We start from the raw sequence: 18,726 nt of genomic DNA on the forward strand, positions 1-18,726 counted from the left end.
TTCTGTGTGGGGTTCCCAAACACTGAGCTACAAAACAAACCAGTTCTGTGATCTAAAGACGTGCCATTGGCAGAATTTTTAATGCTTTAAACACTGATTTGCAGCATTCACTTCTGTTTTTTGAGGACATGATTCTGACCTTTTGTTTTTCTAATTTGAAAATTATATTGGATTTAGAACTATTTCCCCAGAAAATTAGGCAATAGCTCATAATGGAGTCAAACAGAGCAAGGTATATGAGCATCCAAGTATTAATGTTGACTGATTCTTTTATCGTCCTGAGAAGGTAGCACACTTTGCTGAGCTTTTTTGCAACTATCTCTACATATAGGTTCCAGCTTAGGGTGCTACTGACAGTTAGTCCAAGGAATTTGCTGTCATGCTCACTGGCAATTTCATCTTCACCAATATATATGTCTGTATCAAATTGAGTAACATTCTGCCTTGTGTGAAAGTTCATGCTTCAAGTTCTCTGAGTGTTTATTAGTAGTCTGTTTGCCTCAGACAAAGATTTTATGTGGCAGGTAGTTTCATTGGCTGTTTCTTGAATCACATCTTCTCTATCGGAAATTGAAGTATTTGTATCATCAGACTGGGCCAAGAACAGACCCCTATAGGACACCACAAGATATACTTAGGGCATATGGCTTGCAATAGGTAGAATCCTTGGGTTTCCTGATTTCTACATTTTATCTGCTTTAACTTGGATAGCTACTGAACCATCTTTGAGCAGTATCCCTGATTCCAAATTTCTCAAGTTTTGTGAGGAGGAGTTTATGGTTGACTATATCAAAGGCTTTGGATTGGTCAAGGAGTATACCAACAACAGTCTGTTTATGATCAATTAGACACTTCTCTAAAAACTCATCGGTGCTTTTATGGTTGATCTATTTTTGCAAAAACCATATTAAGATGATGTTATAATGTTGTTGGAGTTTAAAAAACTTTCTAATCTCTCAAAAACAGTATTCAAATTTTTTTGAAAATGTGGATAATATTGCAATAGGCTTTTGATTTCCCATGGTAGTGTTCTCTCCTTTCTTGTACAGTGGTATAATTTTAGAAATTTTTAAATGGTTAGGAAATGTTCCCTTCTCAAAAAAAGGTGTTAATGATAGTAGACATTTACACAAAGCTTTCAGCCACAGCCTTCATCAGCAAAGAGAAACAGAGAAACACACATCATTCATACACACAAGTAAGCACACCTCATGCCCATATGACTGCCAACTCTGGTATCTCAGGCCAGAATGCAGCATTCTGGTCTGAGCTGCTGGAGTTGGTGGTCATGTGTGCTTGAGGAGAGTTTCCTTGTGTAAGTGTCTTTTAATTGTGCCTGTCTGCAGCTTAAAATGTTTTCTTTGCAGTAAGTAGCAATCTATCATTTCCTATGTTTTCAAGTAAACTCTCATTGTCTAGAGTTAATAGGAAGGTTCTTCTTTGTAGATATGTAATGCATAGTTTTATCAGTAGTGGAGGAAAGAAATTTAAGTCCTTGCAGATTCAGAATAAAATCAGAATTTAACAGTTTTTTCGCTCCTTCCACAAACTATCTAATTATCAAGATTAAAAACTGAAGAATCTTATTAGCTGTGTAACATTTAGCAATATTTATTGTAAACAGGCTTCTGTTGCTACAAATGTGGGCAGCTGTCATTCTGTGGTTAATAGCAATGTGCTCATGTAGAATGTAGATAATAAATTAACAGTAGGAGGAAGGCATCTAATTTATTACAACTGAGAAAGTGATAGCTTAAATGTCTTGGATTTACCTTAAAAAGGAATGAATAATTTGTGTCATTGACTAATAATGAATGTAATTTACAGTAGCTTCATTTTGCAAACATATAACTTGACTCAGTCCATATCTCCTGAGCTTCTCTTTCATGATGGAATGTGTGGAACATGATGGATGAATGAATCTTTTTTATAGTTTATTTTATAATCAAGTGAAATTATACAAACAAAAACAATGCTTATTAACTTCGTTTATGTGTACTACATTTTCTGAAAGAAAAAAAGTGAGTTGATCTTTATACACTCCTGTAAATTGAAATAAGAACACCGTGAATTCATTGTCCCAGGAAGGGGAAACTTTATTGACACATTCCTGGGGTCAGATACATCACATGATCACACTGACAGAACCACAGGCACATCGACACAGGCAACAGAGCATGCACAATGTCGACACTAGTACAGTGTATATCCACCTTTCGCAACAATGCAGGCTGCTATTCTCCCATGGAATCAATCGTAGAGATGCTGGATGTAGTCCTGTGGAACGGCTTGCCATGCCATTTCCACCTGGCGCCTCAGTTGGACCAGCGTTCATGCTGGACGTGCAGACCGCGTGAGACGACGCTTCATCCAGTCCCAAACATGCTCAATGGGGGACAGAGCCGGAGATCTTGCTGGCCAGGGTAGTTGACTTACACCTTCTAGAGCACGTTGGGTGGCACGGGATGCATGCGGACATGCATTGTCCTGTTGGAACAGCAAGTTCCTTTGCCGGTCTAGGAATGGTAGAACGATGGGTTCGATGACGGTTTGGATGTACCGTGCACTATTCAGTGTCCCCTCAACGATCACCAGAGGTGTACTTCAAATTTAACCTTGAGTCACTTAAACTGAAAGGGTAATCGGAGTATGAAAGATATCTCTTCAGCTCCTGGATCTGTGAAAATATTTCCTTCAGTGACATTATTTTGCATAATTTTAATCTCATAAATACAACTTTTTTTAATATACAGGTACAGTACCTATAGATTTGTTGTTTAAAAAAATATGTAGCATATGTCTGTCCAAATGTTTATTAGAGTATTGTGCAAAAATCTGAAGTAAATTGGTCAAGAGATTTATGCTAATAATGTTTCAGCTTTATATGTTAGTACAGATTAGAAACTCCAAACCAAGAAAGTCTCTTCTGACATGTTTCATGGATTTTCTTATGCCTGTGGTATTACTCCGTTCTGTTAACTTCATAGACTTGCCGTTTTATTTTCAGGGTTTTAGTGTGTGGTGATGAAACACAAAAACCGTTTCCACTACTTGTATGGAACCTAGCATCAAGGAAATTGCTTTATGATCTACGTATTCCACATCATGATTTCATCACAAGTTTAGCTGCAATAACACACGAAGGACATTATGTGTGCTGTGTAGCAAAGGTAAAAGTCAAATGCATCAAATTATTTGCAAACATATATATTTTTTGTATTTCTATTCAAGAAATAATGAATGATTTATACCCCAACTTTATTTTTAGGAAGTGGATGAACCATCTCCAAATTTCATTGTTGTGTATGATTTACAAAGTGGCACACTATTCAAGAAATGGAAGCCTGGTGTGGATACAGTTTCACTAGATATATCTTCTCGTGATGGCTGTGTGATCAGTGGATTGGAAGATGCTCGTATTTTGGTCTGGGACCTTGTCACAGGTTGTCCTATTTTTCTTTACAATTCCTATCGATATTGATTTTGAAACATCTAGTGCTGGAGTTGTACGTGTGATGTACAGTGCAGGCAGTGATTAATCATAACAACACTTTTATTACAATACTAAAAATTCCTGGATGGAACAATAAGTAAAATATGGGAAAGGAGCCTCACCTGTAGTGGACTGACATGTGGAACACACAACAGAAGACTCTTCACACTAGCTACTGAGCTAGCTTCTAGCAAAGAGACACACATTCATGCACACACAACCACAGAGGCACCCAAATGCAGTCTCCTGTAGACATGATGAAAATTATTTGTTCTTTGTTATATAAAATAAAATCAGTCTAAGAGGCAGTAGTCATACTGTATTATCATTAATTTGCCACCAATTTTTCGTAGTTGCAGAAACTGCAAGGATCTCAAGTACATTTGAAACATACTTAAAAAGCAACTGACATCAGGTCATTGACAAAGATTCTCTTACACAAACCCAGCAATCTCTGAGACATGAATTCAAACAAATTTGAAAGTAAATATGTATCTTTAAAATTAGTATTTCACTAAGATGAAAGGCAGATAGGAAATAAGAAAAGTTAAATCAGAAGTGTAGTTAATGAAAGAAATACAACTTTGAGCTCCATAACATGAGGGGGGAAAAGGCTGTTATGCCCAGGAGAGTCATAAATGTGAGAGATTATTTTGATTTGTTGATGATATGCAGCTGTTCAACAGTGATACCTTATCACAGCTAACCATAACATAATCCTAAATTTTACAGGAGAGGACAGCTCTTTGTATCACAAATGAATGATAGTATATATTATGCAACTTGATACTGATGAGTAGATCCCTCAGTAGCTACTTACCGCTTTTGTTCAGCATCTTGTAATTTAACAGTATCCTGTTGTTATAATAAAGTGGCAATTCAAGCACCTTTTCCACATCATGTATGATAACTTTTGGTGTATATTTGTAATTGTAAATCATGATCTGAAGCAGACTGGCTATTTGCCAGCCTCATAAAAGAGAATTTTAAAGCTTTTCAGTACTGAAAATTAGCATAAATAAGAATAAGAGCAATGATCATTGAACATAAATTAGTGGGCTTTTATAAAGTAGTTTACAATTAGTTAAAAATCAAATAACAATTCATTTATTTCATACTGCATCCATGGTAGGAAACAGCCAGACAGCACTTACCAAATAATGATATATTACCAACACCCTTCTTGAGATACATAAGACACTAATGGTTCCACATTCATTAATATATTGTAAATGAAAACTAGATTTTTTATAGTATACAGGTTTTATATTTGGTTTTATTTTTACTGTAGATCATTACACTTAATTTATAATAACATGCAAACATTTCATAAATTTTCTATTGATTTTCAGGCAATTGTCGCTGGAATCTATGTGGCCACACAGCTCCTGTGACATTCCTGCGACTTGATCCTCTTGGTGGGTCATTCTTATCAGCCGACAGTAGTTGTCGTGATCGTTCCTTGCGTCTCTGGAGTCTTAGTAAAGGTCAGTATACACGTGTATTTCTCTCTCTCTCTCTCTCTCTCTCTCTCTCTCTCTCTCTCTCTCTCTCTCTCTCTCTCTCTCTTTCTCTCTCTCTCTTTCTCTCTCTCTCTGTGTGTGTGTGTGTGTGTGTGTGTGTGTGTGTGTGGAGGGAAGGAGAGAGAATTTCTGATTATCTGTATCTCATTTTCCTCCAAAACACTGACAAGTACTTGACAGTTTTGATACATATACAGTAAAATTGTGATGGAAGGCTGGAATTTGATAGTGGGTAAAGAAGAAGTAAAAATAGTAGATGAACATGTGTTGGGAGAGAAGCTTGCAGTGTTCACAGTGGAGTATGTATGATAAAGACCTGACAATGATCCCTCCATCTGATTTCGTCAAGAGTCTTCATGCATTAAATGCTGGAGAATTACGAAAGTACCATGGTGTGCTCCTCTGTAAATGTACTGGATTGACAAGATGCACTCTTTCTAGTGAATTACATATGATACAGACATGGCTAATGATTCTTGCATCTGATTCTACCAAGAATCTTCATGAATTTCAGATGATTTAATGTTGGAGCAATATGGAAGTTTTATGGTATATTCCTCTGTAAATGTACTGGAATGACAAAAGCCATATCCACTCTTTTTAAATTTATCCATTGTTCTGTCTTCAACTAATTATTTTTCATTGGCAGTTTCTTCCCTTTCCAAGATGTTGATAAACTTGTGCCATGTTAAGACAACTCTTTCATCTGCAGGAATGTATGACAATGTAGTTATGATTGGCGTATGATCCATACTGAAGTTTCCTTCAAGGGATTTTTCAAAAGAAAAACCTTATTTATGAGGTCTTCATACTGCTGAAAATGCTTTATCTTCCCTTTGTCCAGCAAGAAACATTAGCCATTCATAGATGGCAGATGAATCATCCAGATTTTAATTTTTGTCAAAAGAATTGCTTGAAAGGCATTCAGTGTTCTTAGAATTGTGTTCTTGTACTTCTGTGTACATCTGTGATAATCATACTCTTGAAGCCCCAATGTCCTCCATGCCAGTCATTCTGACAGACATCCAAACTTGTCAGCTAATGTAAAGAATGATGGTCCATTACAATTGTGAATGATGTGACAAGTAAGTATGGTCAGAGCTTACTGATTGCCAGAATAATTGCGAGACTTCTTTCTTAGTTGCAGAGTAATTTTTATTTGACTTGGAAAGTGCTCCGAAAATACATGCAGTTACTTTCTGTGCCTTCCTAGATGTGCACCAGAACTGCATCTATTCCATAACAGCAGTAGTCTGTGCAACTCTGATTCAGCATTATCATTAAGCAGTACCAGATATAGAAAAGATTTCAACAACACATTAACAACAGAGAAAGAGCATTCTTGTTCCTCATTCCACGAAATTATGAAGTCTCCTTGCAGCAGCCCTTGTAGAATTACCTTCTGGATGCTGAAACACACTGTAAAGTACCTGTAGGGCAAGTATATTCTGAGAAAACTTCTTGTATCATAAATCTGCTGAGGAATTGGAAAATCTCTCCTGGGTCATACATTTTACTAGATTAGGGCAAATTCAGTCAATATGAACTAGGCACTCAAAGATTTTTTTTGTGATGAAGTGTTTCACAAATTCAGGTAAAGACTTGAAATTGAGTAGTTAAGTAGGTTAGACTCTCTTCAAAAAGTGACTTACTAATGATAGTTAAAAAAAAAAAAAAAAAAAAAAAAAAAAAAAAAAAAAAAAAAACAATATGTTATTCATTTCTGGAACTGGAGCAAATTGCCTACCATGAATATAAAGGGAGCTGGAAAGCTACAAAAACCAAAAACCAAATGACATTACTTTAAACTTGTACCCAAAGGAAGTGATGAAGTGGTTGTCAGTGGACCTGCATCTGGGAGGACTATGATTCAGGTCTTAGATTTCCTGCAGTTTCCCTAAATTGCATAAGGTAAATGCTGGACTAGTCCTTTTGGAAAGGGCATAGCATAGAATAAAATGCAAATAATTGTACCTATTAGTATCCTCATACTACATTTTGAACACACTATTTCGACAGTCATTGAGGGAACAGCGAGCAACCTGCTAAAGATAGTGGCTTATCTTGGAATGAAATATGTCTGTTGTATGAGCTCCAAAATAATACTGGGATCATTCCAGTGACTGACAGAGAAGACTGAGAACAACAGTATTGTTCACAGAAATTCAACAAATGATTGTCCCCACAACAGATGGAGACTCTAACCAGTATTTGGAACTCTGTGCCAAGACCCTGGTATGTTCGTACTCCATCATGTGATTCTCAGACAAACAGTGATCTGCAACTGCTGACTTGTTGCAATATGTCATTCAAATGTGCCTCTGGTGTTCCCACCAACACGATCTTCAGTGATGTGCATTGTCAGTCCAATATATGTCTTTCCACATTGAAATGTAATGTGCTATACACTGGCCTTCTGCAAACTGAGATCATCTTTGATGCTTTACAATAATGTTGCTGTTCTATTGGGTGGCTGAAGGCAGTTTTTGCTGAGTGCTTCTTCAGTACGCCGGTGTATGGTGTAAAGACAGTGGCTGCCTCTTCCTCTGTGGCTTCTTCCATCTCCACAGGTTGTGCTGTTATGGTTGGGCAGAGAATATGTCTGATTTACCATTCTGGGCACCTGTTTTCTCAGAATACAGTTCTGAGGCATTCCAGCTCCTGGGGCAGATTTTCTGTGTCCGCAGTGGTGTGCGGCCTGTGTACTAGGGTTTTAAGTACTCCATTCATCTGTCTAGGTTAATGCCAGCAGTCTGCATGCAAATACAGATCAGTGTGTGTTTTCTTCCAATACACGCCATGGCCCAGGGTGCCATCAGCTCTTCTCTAGACCATGGTGCCCAGGAAAAGTAATCTCCCTTCTGCTTCAGTCTCCACAGTGAATTTGATGTTGGGATTATGGAGATGAAATGTGTAAGGAAATCAAGGGGTTTTCCCCTTCCATGGAGGCTGATAATGAATGTGTCATCCATATAAAGAAAAAACATAAAAACATGTGTGTTTCCATTTGGATAATGCTAGGGATTCCTTCTTGTAGTACTCCATATACAATTAGTCACCACAGGTGAGAGTGGGCTGCCCATTGTGACTCCTACCATTTGTTTGTAAAATTCTCCATTAAACAGAAATTATGTGGAGATTAAGACATGCCTGAAAATGTCAATGGTCTTCTTGTCAAATTTCTGTCCAATGAGCCCTAGTGACTCTTTTAGAGGCACCCTGGTGAATAGTGAAATGATGTCAAATCTCACCAGGACATCTTAGTCTTTCACTCTGAAGTTGTCAAGACATTTTACAAAACCCACAGAATTGCACATGTGATGAGACCTTTTACCCACATAACAGCTTAGTATTTACATCAGGTATTTTGCCAGCAAATATGTAAGTGCCCTAATGTTTTTGACAATAGGGCCCAATGACACCCCATCTTTGTGGAGTTTAGGGAGTCTTGGTAGCACAGATGCTTGAGGTAACAGTTTCCTGGTGACTCCCTCTGTTAAAACTGCATCCTTGAGAAGTGCCCTAGTCATGGTCTCCATCCTCTAAGTGTCAAGAGTTAGTATCAAAACCAGACATTAATTGATTGGGTGATTATACTGACCACCACACTCGACTACAAATGCAGCTAAAACCTTTAGAAGAATACCACAGCTCACTAGGACATATTTTTCTAAATAATACTGTCAACATTGGAGGAGTCTTTAACCATTCAACAACCAACTGAGAAAATTGTAGTTTTGTATGTGCATGAGGTGGACTGAAGACAGTACTACTTGCTGTATCTGAAGATTACTTCAAGCAGTTTGTTCAGAAGGCCACTCATCATGGGAATTTGTTAGATCTAATGACAGCAATAAATCTCACCTTTTTAGGATGTCCACATTTAACCTAATGTCAGTGTAGCAATAGTGATTACCAGAATACAAAGGGCAACTAAAATAAGTCAGAAAATCAACATATTCAATAAATATGATAAAACCACAGTAGTGTCATATCTCATGGACGACCTGGAAACATTTGTCTCTGAGCAGAAGCATGTAGATGCTAGTCATAATTGCCAAACAATGTATAGAGCTATAGATGCTAAATGAAACCGACGTGACTGTCAAAGGGGTATTGCATGGTGCGTTCCCCCACTACCAGTGCATAATCATATTGAAAGACCTCTCAGAAATCCAAGGAAATTCTGGTCATATGCAAAGGCTGTTTGTAGGACCAAAATCGGTGTTCAGACATCTGGGGTGACGCAAGGACTGAAACTGATGATAGCAAAGCAAAAGGGAGATTCAAGAATACTGTCCCAATTTAACCTCAGATCACTGTTAAGACAAGTAATGTTGGTGTTAGTGTCTGTAGCATTGAAAAACAGCTAAAATTTCTGAAATTGAACATACCCCAGGGGTTGATGAAATCCCTTTCAGATGTTATATAGAGTTTGTGGTTGAATTAGGAGTTTACTAACAGAACTCTTGTGTCACCCATCCTAGAATATTGTTCAAGTATGTAGGACCCGTACCATGTAGCAGTAACAGAGGATATAGAACATATATATAAAAGGGCAATACTGATTGTGACAGGTCTGTTTGACTCACAGCAAAGCAACACAGAAATTTAAAAAAAGCTACATTGGCAAGTATTACATGAAAGCATACCTGCAAAATCTCAAGAACAACCATTAAAAGGGGAATCCAAAAATTTATTACAGCACTCTACAAAATTTCCCATAGAGATTGTGAAGACAATATTAAACTAATTACAGCATGCCCTGTGGTATTTAAGCGGTCATTCTCCCTGTGCTTCAAACATAAGTGGAATGGTAAGGAATCCCAAAATCTACTACTATGGAAAGTATCATCTGCTGTACTCTTCACAGTGGTTTTGCAGATAGTGGATGTAGGCATCTGCTGTGTTATGTCTTTGCAACATGTATATTTTCTTCCACAGTTTGTGAGTTTCTATGAAATTCATGACTGTAGGGTCCAGACACATTAATATGAACACCACAGATGTTTGATATCAATGTGCAATAGCCACTCACAGATGGCAGTTGAGATCATTAGCAGTGGAGGGAATATAAAGTCTGTCGAGAAGAGGTGGAAAACAATGCAGTCCTTGCCACAAATCAGAAACAGAGAGATTTATCTGACATCCAAAAGGGTATGATTGTTGGCTTTGAGGCCAAGGGTGAAAGTATTTTAGAAATGGCTAAGTTTGTAAACTGTTCACATGCTGACATGGTGAAAGTATACTGTCCATTGCAAAACAGCGCTATCCAAAACTGGCACCAAGACAATTGTGCTGCACCACAGGACAGGGGAGTGTTATGGGACCATTGCTTTTCACAATATATATAAATGACCTAGTAGATAGTGTCGGAAGTTCCTTGCAGCTTTTCGCGGATGATGCTGTAGTATACAGAGAAGTTGCAGCATTAGAAAATTGCAGCGAAATGCAGGAAGATCTGCAGCGGATAGGAACTTGGTGCAGGGAGTGGCAACTGACCCTTAACATGGACAAATGTAATGTATTGTGAATACATAGAAAGAAGGATCCTTTATTGTATGATTATATGATAGTGGAAAAAACACTGGTAGCAGTTACTTCTGTAAAATATCTGGGAGTATGCGTACGGAATGATTTGAAGTGGAGTGATCATATAAAATTAATTGTTGGTAAGGCGGGTGCCAGACTGAGATTCACTGGGAGAGTCCTTAGAAAATGTAGTCCATCAACAAAGGAGGTGGCTTACAAAACACTCGTTCGGCCTATACTTGAGAATTGCTCATCAGTGTGGGATCTGTACCAGGTCGGGTTGACGGAGGAGACAGAGAAGATCCGAAGAAGAGCAGCGCGTTTCATCACAGGGTTATTTGGTAAGCGTGATAGTTTATGGAGATGTTCAGCAAACGCAAGTGGCAGACTCTTCAAGAGAGGTGCTCTGCATCGTGGTGTAGCTTGCTGTCCAGGTTTCGAGTGGGTGTGTTTCTGGATGAGGTATCGAATATATTGCTTCCCCCTACATATACCTCCTAAGGAGATAACGAATGTAAAATTAGAGAGATTCGAGTGCGTGCTGAGGCTTTCCGGCAGTCGTTCTTCCCGCGAACCATACGCGAGTGGAACAGGAAAGGGAGGTAATGACAGTGGCATGTAAAGTACCCTCTTCCACACACCATTGGGTGGCTTGTGGAGTATAAATGGAGATGTAGATGTAGACATAGATGACAGGGGTGAGCGATGACTGCAGATATTTGCAGGGGCAAATACACTCCTGGAAATTGAAATAAGAACACCGTGAATTCATTGTCCCAGGAAGGGGAAACTTTATTGACACATTCCTGGGGTAAGATACATCACATGATCACACTGACAGAACCACAGGCACATCGACACAGGCAACAGAGCATGCACAATGTCGGCACTAGTACAGTGTATATCCACCTTTCGCAGCAATGCAGGCTCCTATTCTCCCATGGAGACGATCGTAGAGATGCTGGATGTAGTCCTGTGGAACGGCTTGCCATGCCATTTCCACCTGGCGCCTCAGTTGGACCAGCGTTCGTGCTGGACGTGCAGACCGTGTGAGATGACGCTTCATCCAGTCCCAAACATGCTCAATGGGGGACAGATCCGGAGATCTTGCTGGCCAGGGTAGTTGACTTACACCTTCTAGAGCACGTTGGGTGGCACAGGATACATGCCGACGTGCATTGTCCTGTTGGAACAGCAAGTTCCCTTACCGGTCTAGGAATGGTAGAACGATGGGTTTGATGACGGTTTGGATGTACCGTGCACTATTCAGTGTCCCCTCAACGATCACCAGAGGTGTATGGCCAGTGTAGGAGATCACTCCCCACACCATGATGCCGGGTGTTGGCCCTGTGTGCCTCGGTCGTATGCAGTCCTGATTGTGGCGCTCACCTGCACGGCGCCAAACATGCATACGACCATCATTGGCACCAAGGCAGAAGCGACTCTCATCCCTGAAGACGACACGTCTCCATTCGTCCCTCCATTCACGCCTGTCGCGACACCACTGGAGGCGGGCTGCACGATGTTGGGACGTGAGCGGAAGACGGCCTAACGATGTGCAGGACCACAGCCCAGCTTCATGGAGACGGTTGTGAATGGTCCTCGCCGATACCCCAGGAGCAGCAGTGTCCCTAATTTGCTGGGAAGTGGCGGTGCGGTCCCCTACGGCACTGCGTAGGATCCTACGGTCTTGGCGTGCATCCATGCGTCGCTGCGGTCCGGTCCCAGGTCGACGGGCACGTGCACCTTCCGCTGACCACTGGCGACAACATCGATGTACTGTGGAGACCTCACGCCCCACGTGTTGAGCAATTCGGCAGTACGTCCACCCGGCCTCCCGCATGCCCACTATACGCCCTCGCTCAAAGTCCATCAACTGCACATACGGTTCACGTCCACGCTGTCGCGGCATGCTACCAGTGTTAAAGACTGCGATGGAGCTCCGTATGCCACGGCAAACTGGCTGACACTGACGGCGGCGGTGCACAAATGCTGCGCAGCTAGCGCCATTCGACGGCCAACACCGCGGTTCCTGGTGTGTCCGCTGTGCCGTGCGTGTGATCATTGCTTGTACAGCCCTCTTGCAGTGTCCGGAGCAAGTATGGTGGGCCTGACACACCGGTGTCAACGTGTTCTTTTTTCCATTTCCAGGAGTGTATATGCCTCTGTATGCAGTTTGTTTTCCCTCATCATGATGGCATCTAACAACAGGACACTGCAACATGTCAGACAGCTCGCAGTGTACAGGCATAGTTCTAAGAGCACCAGGATGAGTTTAGTGTCTTGTGCTGTGCATCAAACTCCCCAGATTTAAACCCAGTCAAGACCTTTGGGACCACATCAGTTGGGCTGTTGGTACCATGGATCCTCAACTGAGGAACCTAGTGCAACTGGCCACGGCACTAGAATCAGTGTGGCTCCACATCCCTCCCAGAATTTAATTGGCTCTCTCCCTGCACATCTTGTAGTCATCCATGCTGCAAAAGGCGGTTATTTCAGATTTTGACAGGTTGTCACATTAATGTGACTGGACAGTGTATAATGCTTTGTTTTATTGTTGTCTTTTTCACATTATAAACATAGGAAAATACCTAATAATCATTTCCACATATGTTGCAGTTATTCTAGTCATCATAGTACATATGATTTTTCGCTGTGTGTGGCCATGAGAGATCAATGGTCTAGTTTGGCCGCCATTTGTGTAGACTTTCTGCTGTCCTGCTATTGCAGTCCGTTGCCCGGGGTGCACCATCTTGGAGGTTGTCTACACAAAACGGTGGACAAATATTAGAGGGACTAAACACACACAGAAAACACAAGTGGCAGTAACTCACATTCCAGCTGAATTTTACACATTGCAGCAAAAAAGCCTGGTCATTATGGAGGAAACTTGGTGACTCCTCTTCAGCACGCCACCAGGAACCTAAAACAAAACCATCGGAGATGGCATTGCACATAAAGGCACATTCTGAGAAAACCCCTTTTTATCCAGCAACTGAAGCAGAAACTAAAGAAAAACTACAAGAACTTGATAAAACCGTGAGTGACAATACATCGCTTTTATCACCATTTAACAAAGAGGAAATCAAGGGTGCGATAAAGACCTTAAAAATACACAAAATCGCGGGATTGGACAGTATATTCCTAGAATTTATAAAACACCTCGCACCTAATGGCAAAGTGTGGCTAAGAAACTTTTACACTAACATTTTAAACACTGAAATAGTCCCACCATAATTTAAAATAGCCCATACACTAGCAATTCTTAAACCTGGAAAGCCACCAGAAGATCCAACTAGCTACCACCCCATCGCCCTCTTGAGTGTATGCTTTAAGCTGTTGGAACGCCCAATACTTAATAGAATTCAGGACATCGTGGATGGAGTAACCCCTCCATATCAGGCAGGTTTCAGAAACAAGTGCAGCTATTGTGAACAAGTTTTAGCTCTAACATCATATATAGAAAGCGGATTCCAGAACAGGATGGAGTCAAGTGTAGCTTTTGTTGATCTGTCGTCAGCATACAACACTGTGTGGCTCCAGTGTTTTATGCTTAAGTTCAAGAGACACATACCTAGTTTAAAACTGGCAACCTTAATGAAAAAATGCTGACAAACAGGTCTTTCAAAGTGAGCATCAGCCACAACACCAGCAGATCATATAAAATAAAAAATGGCCTTCCTCAAGGATCTGTGTAGGCTCCAACCCTTTTTAATTTGTATATTAGTGACTTGCCAAATACATTCAGCAGGAAACTTTGCTACGCCGATGATTTGGCACTACTTGTACAAACTAAAACACTTGGGGAAGGAGCAAACATACTCACAGAAGATCTGGAGTCCTTGAATTCCTATTGTAAAAAATGGCCCACCAGAAACTGAATGTGAACTTATGTGAACAAAGAGTGAAACACAACTCCAACCCCAAATACCTTGGCATAACACTTCACCACTCCCTGACTTACAAAAAACATCTAGAAAATGTAAGCTAAAGAGTTGCAACAACGTCCTGAGAAAATTGGCTGGCTCAACTTGGGGAGCTCAAGCATCCACCTTACATACTGGCGCGATAGCCCTGGTATATCCTGTTGCCAAATATTGCTCTGCTGTCTGGCATTCGAGCACTCATACTAAGAAAATCGACGTCCAGTTGAACGAGTGTATGAGGATAATAATGGGTACTATTAAATCCACCCCAGTCCCTTGGCTGCATACTTTAAGCAATATCCCACCTCCACAATTTAGAAGGCAAGAAGCAGCAGCAAGAGAGTGGTCAAAAATTCGTGACTCAGATTACCCACAGAATCTACCAATCCATGATGTTTTGAACGAAATAACATCGACCCGCTTGAAGTCACGGAAGCCTATATGGGTTAATACACAAGAACATCAACCTGACATCAAGAAGCAATGGCGGCACTTATGGAATGATTCTGGAATTAATAAACAAGGTAGTCAAGATCATACTCTGGAATTACCGGGCTTTGACCTAAAGGGATGTACCTGGACTAAATTAAACCATATCAGAACAGGCCATGCAAGATGCATTGCATATAAGTAAAAGTGAGGTCTATGCAACTTACCAGCCTGTGACTGTGGAGCACCAGAACAGAATGTCTGCCATATTATTGAGGAATGCCCCTTAAGAAGATACGCCGGACCTGTCTCTGAGGTTATCTATGTGAAACCCTCTGCTTTAGATTGGCTGTGCAATCTAGATATTGAGCTTTAAATATATGAATGAGTTTCTAGCCAGGCTTGCCAAGCTTTTAACATGTAGTTAGTTTGTCTCGAGTGTTTGTAGTTTATCCTTTTGTGCTATTGCTTGTTTTCTATACATGTACTATTTAAACATTGTTTTATGTTATACATTTCGTTTACATATTGTTGTACTTATATAAAATATTGTCGCTGTATTGCCATATGCAAAATAAATAAGTACATTTGTACCTTGTTCACATTGTTACAAACAAATGTGGGATATAACATCTTCTTCAGGTGAGCTGCTGGCAGTCTACACCCCAGAGAAACCAGTGACGTCCTGTGAGGTGACAAGTGGGGGCTGTACTGTAGTGCTGGCGCTACGTGGCTGCTCCCACATCCTTACACTACAGCTGCACGGGCCCGGTATCCAGTCACCAACAGATGGTGTGGTGACTTGTTATGGTGATCCCGGACTGGAAGGAAAGGTTTTTAATGTGGAGGATGAAGAGAGGTGATGCTCTGTGAACACAGTGAAAGGCAAAGACAGTGGTCTTATAGGCAGCTGCATTGCCGAAAAACAGTGTGGACAGTGAACTGTTAAGACAGAGATCTGCAGTCATGTTGATAATACGCTAATCGTGGTGAGACAGTTACAGTGCACAGCATGGAGTGCATGACACAGAGTTGTTATCCTTATTCTGAATCGTGAAGTGTTTTTTTTTCTGATGTTGTCACTTGTCTTGTGAAGCAGATATTATTTGGGATTACATTCTTGTGAGACCACCTGGACTGTTTTAACTCATTGCTTGATGCTACTGAACCTTCTGTGTGTGTGTGTGTGTGTGTGTGTGTGTGTGTGTATGTGTGTTTGTGTGTGTATGTATGTATGTGTGGGCATGCGTGTGTGCATGTGCATGCATGCGTGTATGCACACATACAGGGAGAATTTTATACATCTTCATTAACAATGGAGTCATATTATTTGACGGGCACAAACATTTCAGGAATATGATATATGTAAATGTTCAGCTCTTGGTGACAAATATTTCCATAATTTGATATCTGTAACATAACTAGCTCTTCCTGTAATAGAAATGTATTTAAACTTGATTTTCCTCTTTTGACATTATTTGCTGAAATTTCTTCATCACAGAATTGAAAATTTCCTCTTGACCTTCTTAATTGGATCTAGTTCATCACAGAACTCAACTCCATTTCTCATTAGCTTCTTCTCACATTTTTGGAAAACCCCAGCAGAATGAATCTTACAGAGTTAACTAAGATTGGTGAATCAGTTTGTTGTTGAATCAGATGCTGACCAAGAAATAGCCAAAATTCCTGGAGGCTGACAGATGTTATTGTGGTGATATCATGATACTAGCACACATAATTTATTTGTACCTATACTTTTCTATTATTTTTTCTTATTTTTTGGCTGCTTGCTCTGAATTTATCTTAACTGTTAAACATTTGGAATGATTTAAGGAATGCTACTGAGAATACTGGTTATATTTGAGCTCACAGGAACAATGCTATCAACTGAATGGTTAACATGAACAAAGCAGATATCCATAAATAGCAATTTTATTGAATGTTGTAATATAAGTACTATATTTTATTTTTGAAAATTCATGAAATATACTGATATTGGTTCCACAGACACCAAATGGAAAATCATTTATGACATGTTACAAAGAAGAAATTTAACAGACTGGTTTTAAAGATTATTTAATTCATTCAGTGTTTCAATTTGCAAATGACATTGGAAATGAAATGAGTATGATCTTATTATTATTGTTGTTATTAATAATAAGTTAACACATTACAGTTGTGTTTGTGTGTTGGTTCTTATAAAAGCAACTCAATTGCCTCATTTTATTTATTGTTCTTGGAAACTTTCTGTTACACGTAAACAGTGTGAGTGGATGTTATCTACAAGTGTCATTCAATAAGTAATGCATCACCTTTGTCTGTAACCTCATATCACCTTAATGTGAGAGCCTGTATATGACCATGCTATCCCTTTACTTCTCTTTGCCTTAGCCAAGTGTTTGCTGCATCAGTAACTTTCCCATCATTGCTGTATTGCTTCCTGTGGTTTTCATCCTTCAAAGGTCCAAAGAGGTGGAGTTCAGAAGGTGTGAGATCTGGGTTGTAGGGTGGATGAGGAAGAAGAGTCCATCATAGTTTTCTGATCTCCTCTTGGCTACACAGACTTGTATGTGGCCTTGCTTAATCATGGATAAGGAGGACAATGAACTTGCTCTAATCATTTGTTCAGTGTCCTGAGAGTCTCTCTGTAGATTTTAGAGTTGACCATTTGACCAAAAAATAATAAAATAGCCCCTTCAGCCCTTTCTTTATCAGTTGAGGGTACTATTTTGAACTACTTCATCAAAAGAGATGGTGTGTATTGCCATTTTGTTTCAGGTTACAAATCGTGAACCGATATTTTGTCAACAGTGACAATGTTCAACAAGAGACCTTCATCATGGGCCTCATAATGAGCTGTGCATGTTTCTCCATTCTCTTTATGCTTTTTGGTTAGTCTTTGAGGAAGCAAGTGAGCACAAATCTTTGAATACACTAAAATGTGAACAAATGTGTCAGTACTACAAACAGAGATGTCAAGCTGAGAACTTGGATGCTTGTTTGATATTCATTGATCACCTCAAATTATAGTGTGTGCACATTCTAACATTATAGCTGTCCTGTAGATGAGAAACCAGACAAATTTATTCTCCTTCTTGTGTTGATGACAAATGCTTTGTCCAGCAACTTACCGTGATTTTAGAAAGATGCCAGTATCTGAAAAAAACTCTTTAAATGCTTGTGAACTTTTGTGATGGTCTGGTTACCACCAAAGAAATTCAGTGACTTCTTTTTGTTTGCAATGCATCTCAATTGTGGACACCATTAAACCAGGATTGGTCAATAAACAATATGTATTGCATTACTTATTGAATGCCCCTTACACGATTTTAAATTTTTATGACTGGGAGCAGCAACATTTCTTGGATCTCATATCAAGGTAACACTGCAAGTTAATTTGTGGAATTTAAAGACAAAAAACAGTCTTGACCGCAACCTTTTATTTTTGCTCTGAGCTGGCAGAGTTGGTCATCTGTGTGTGGGGCACACTTTCTTGTATGTATGAATGGTGTGAGTTTCTTTGTTTCTCTTTTGCAGATGAAGGCTGTGGCTGAAAGCTTTGTGTAAGTGTCTTTTAAAAATAAAAAGTTGCAATCAAGACTGTTTTTAATCTTTAACTTTTAATTTTAGAGATCGCTGATAATGTTTTCAAAAATTTTAATTTGTGGAAATGCATAAACTGTAAAGACTGCAGTGATATAGCCAGATTTACAAATGAAGGTGGATGAACTTAGTTCCCAATAACCAAGAACTGATAGTTTACTTTGTGAGGACTCTATTTAGAAGGGTGTTGGCTACGCAAATTTTAAAATTGTCTTCCAAT

General features: G+C 39.7%; 1 protein-coding gene across 1 annotated transcript in view; it reads left to right on the forward strand.

The window, feature by feature from the left end:
- LOC126278042 (NACHT domain- and WD repeat-containing protein 1) overlaps positions 1–16,035 on the forward strand; it is a 561,974-nt gene extending 545,939 nt beyond the window's left edge. Inside the window, exons 23-26 of the mRNA XM_049977797.1 lie at positions 3,008–3,170; positions 3,269–3,443; positions 4,846–4,980; positions 15,546–16,035. Coding sequence (XP_049833754.1) covers positions 3,008–3,170; positions 3,269–3,443; positions 4,846–4,980; positions 15,546–15,766 — 694 coding nt within the window. The 3' untranslated portion in view covers positions 15,767–16,035. The remainder of the gene's footprint in view (positions 1–3,007; positions 3,171–3,268; positions 3,444–4,845; positions 4,981–15,545) is intronic.
- The last annotated feature ends 2,691 nt before the right edge of the window (positions 16,036–18,726 follow it).

The sequence above is a fragment of the Schistocerca gregaria genome, chromosome 6 (genome assembly GCF_023897955.1).
Source record: "Schistocerca gregaria isolate iqSchGreg1 chromosome 6, iqSchGreg1.2, whole genome shotgun sequence".
Classification (NCBI taxonomy): Eukaryota; Metazoa; Arthropoda; class Insecta; order Orthoptera; family Acrididae; genus Schistocerca; species Schistocerca gregaria.